General features: G+C 40.3%; 1 protein-coding gene across 1 annotated transcript; it reads right to left on the bottom strand.

The window, feature by feature from the left end:
• Window positions 1-590: 590 nt before the first annotated feature.
• LOC111542761 (putative 60S ribosomal protein L37a) lies at window positions 591-1005 on the bottom strand. The gene has a single exon (XM_023212317.2). It carries the CDS (start codon window positions 942-944, stop codon window positions 666-668), a length of 279 nt encoding a protein of 92 aa, XP_023068085.1. The 5' UTR covers window positions 945-1005; the 3' UTR covers window positions 591-665.
• Between the last annotated feature and the right edge of the window lie 1785 nt (window positions 1006-2790).

The raw sequence follows: 2790 nt of genomic DNA, 5'->3' as shown, positions 1-2790 counted from the left end.
GCTTGCAGTGCGCCAGGATCCAGCCACTACACTCCAGCCTGGGTGACAGAGCGAGACTCCATCTCAAAAACAAACAAACAAACAAACAAACAAACAAACAAACAAACAAAACATGAACCAAGACTTTGAGAATGGAAAGAGTGGAGATTCTGCTATGCAGTGGAATTAGGATTTCTTGCTAACAAGTAGCCTGGACATATTCACCAGAATCAGGGAGTGCTGAAACAAGTGAGGGGATAAAGCAAGGATTGGTATCATATTTCAGAACTCTTGATCTTAAACTATAATATGCATCTTAGTCCATTTTATGCTGCTGTAACAAAATACCTGAGTAATTTATAAAGGACAAAGATTTATTTCTTACAGTTCTGGAGGCTGGGAAGTCCAAGGTTGAGGAGGCTGACATCTTGCAAGGATCTTCTTGCTGCGTCATCCCCTGGTGCATGGTGGAAGGGGAATAGATTTCTAGATGGCAAGAGGGGCAAAAATTGCTTTTGTATCCAACTCACTCTCATGATAACTAACCAACTGCCAGAATAACAACATTAATCCATTTATGAGGGCAGAGCCCTCATAATGACCGGAATCACTTTTTTTTTTTTTTTTGTTACACAAATTAACCCATTTATTATAGGCCAGTGATGTCTCAAAGAGTAGAAGAGCGTCTACTGGTCTTTCAACTCCTTCAGTCTTCTGATGGCGGACTTTACCGTGACAGCAGAAGTGGTATTGTATGTCCAGGCACCGCCGGCCACTGTCTTTATGCAGGAACCACAGTGCCAGATCCCCACAGCTCGTCTCTTCATCTTGGTTTTGCCACAGAAAGAGCAAGTGTACTTGGCGTGCTGGCTGATTTCAATTTTCTTCACCATTTTCCGGAGGGAGGCCCCATAGCGGGTTCCGTATTTACCGACGATCCCGACTTTCTTGGTACGTTTGGCCATGTCGCCGCGAACTAGGTCCGAGCCCAGAGAGGAAGAAACGCGGTGCGCAGGCGCGGTATTAGGGGGAATCACTTCTTATTGGGACCCACTTCCCACCATTGTTGCACTGGGGATTAAGTTTCGAACACATGAACTTGGGGGAAGCATTCAAACCATAGCAGAATGGAAAGGCTACCTGCCGTTGCTAAGATTGATAACCAGTTAGAAAACCACTGTGTGTGTGCTGGGGAATAAGTGTATAGAAATAAAGAGCTCAGCAGAGAAAACCAGCCTGAGACCCACTCTCAGTTACTTCTTGTACTTGCATTTAGCCAGGTAAAAATTATCAGGTGAAACAGAGGAGAGGTATTAGAACTCTTGTGTATGTTAGATAATTTCTCAGTTTCTTTTTCTTTCCTTATGAGTAAGAGCCTGAAGGGTTATCAATGAGTTAAAATATTTTGCAAATCATTTATGACACCATTAAATATAAGTGGTTCTGTTTGCCTGGTTTCAGGTATTCATTTACTATGTGAGAGCAGGGTTTCATACTTTAAATTATTTTGGTGAAATTATATAACTAATAAAGAAATATAATGACTTGCTGTAATAAAAAAATTATCTCTCTCAAAATAATAAACCTCAAGTCTTGATTACAGAGACCTTCTCTAGAGGAAACTAGTATTCGTTGAATATGTGTACATACATCTAATAGATGCATGGGCTAGCACCTAAAGTAAAATATTTGTAAAGGGTACTGAGGAGCCTCCAAAGATACTGAAGAGAGGAAGAGCCAGGCACCACTGACCAGTAATAGAGGTCTGGTTACCATGAGGAGCAAGTTGCCTGTAAAAATTAAACCACAAACAAAATCTAAAATTTTGTAGAACAAAGTCACAGAAACATCATGAGTTTGGTACCTTTGATGGGTTGTCATGTCCATGTTAGTCAACATTAGACAGAGCTCAGGCAATGTCTCTATCCCACCACACATCTTTAGCACCTCTGGTGGCAGAAGACCATCAGTGTTTCCTGGCAGAGAGTGCATGCGGGTAACGGGGCAGCAGTATCTGGTGTCATAGCAGATGCCCTGCCGGAGTGGGAGTATTCACGAGCACACCCGAATTCACCTGACTTTAGAGAGCAACTGACTTCAGAGAGCACCTCAACTTCCAGAAGCACTTGAGAAACTCTTTTATAAGGTGCTGAGGTTCTGCTAGGTGGCAACAAGAGCCAATAGAATTTGGGTTTTATTATTAGTGTGATTCCGTTTGTATTCAGGGGTTGGGGAGGCCTGAAGAAACTCCGCTTACAGCCATATTTGTACCAGAAGAATTTCGGTACAACTAGAGGGCACTACTGTATATCACGCTGCTAAACATGCCGGTGTATTAGAATTTGGTATACTAAAAGAACTTTTGGAACATTATTAACTGGCACATTACTGTTTTGAAGTTTAGCAGTGTTATATATATTTTCTTAGGCTTTATGTTTGAAAATAGAATTCATAAAATATGAATAAATTAAAAGCATTATGTTAATAACTTTCAAAACTTACATATTACCACTTTTCATCTCATTGAGTAGAGAAAGCTTTGAGGAAGAATGTCTAATGGCTAAGAGTCAGAAAACAAATTAGTGGTTTCTAAATTTCTACTGGTGAAATAAATCATTTCCAGTACTTATTTATTTAATAGCGCATGTGAGAGAGTAGTTGGTTAATAAATATTTGCTCAATAATTTTTTCTAAGGTCAGTGGGCCACAGGAAGTTTAATCTACCAGTTTCAGGTCAGCTAGCAATACAGAGGTCCGAAAACAAATTAGGAGGACTATTCCTTCTAGTGTGAAATTTTAAGAAACATCAAT

Source organism: Piliocolobus tephrosceles, chromosome 11 (genome assembly GCF_002776525.5).
Source record: "Piliocolobus tephrosceles isolate RC106 chromosome 11, ASM277652v3, whole genome shotgun sequence".
Taxonomy (NCBI): domain Eukaryota; kingdom Metazoa; phylum Chordata; class Mammalia; order Primates; family Cercopithecidae; genus Piliocolobus; species Piliocolobus tephrosceles.
Note: the sequence above shows the minus strand (reverse complement) of the source record. Positions and strands in the feature narration are given on the sequence as shown.

Coding starts and splice junctions, on each gene's coding strand:
- LOC111542761 (XM_023212317.2), bottom strand. CDS start 944: ATGGCCAAACGTACCAAGAAAGTCGGGATCGTCGGTAAATACGGAACC.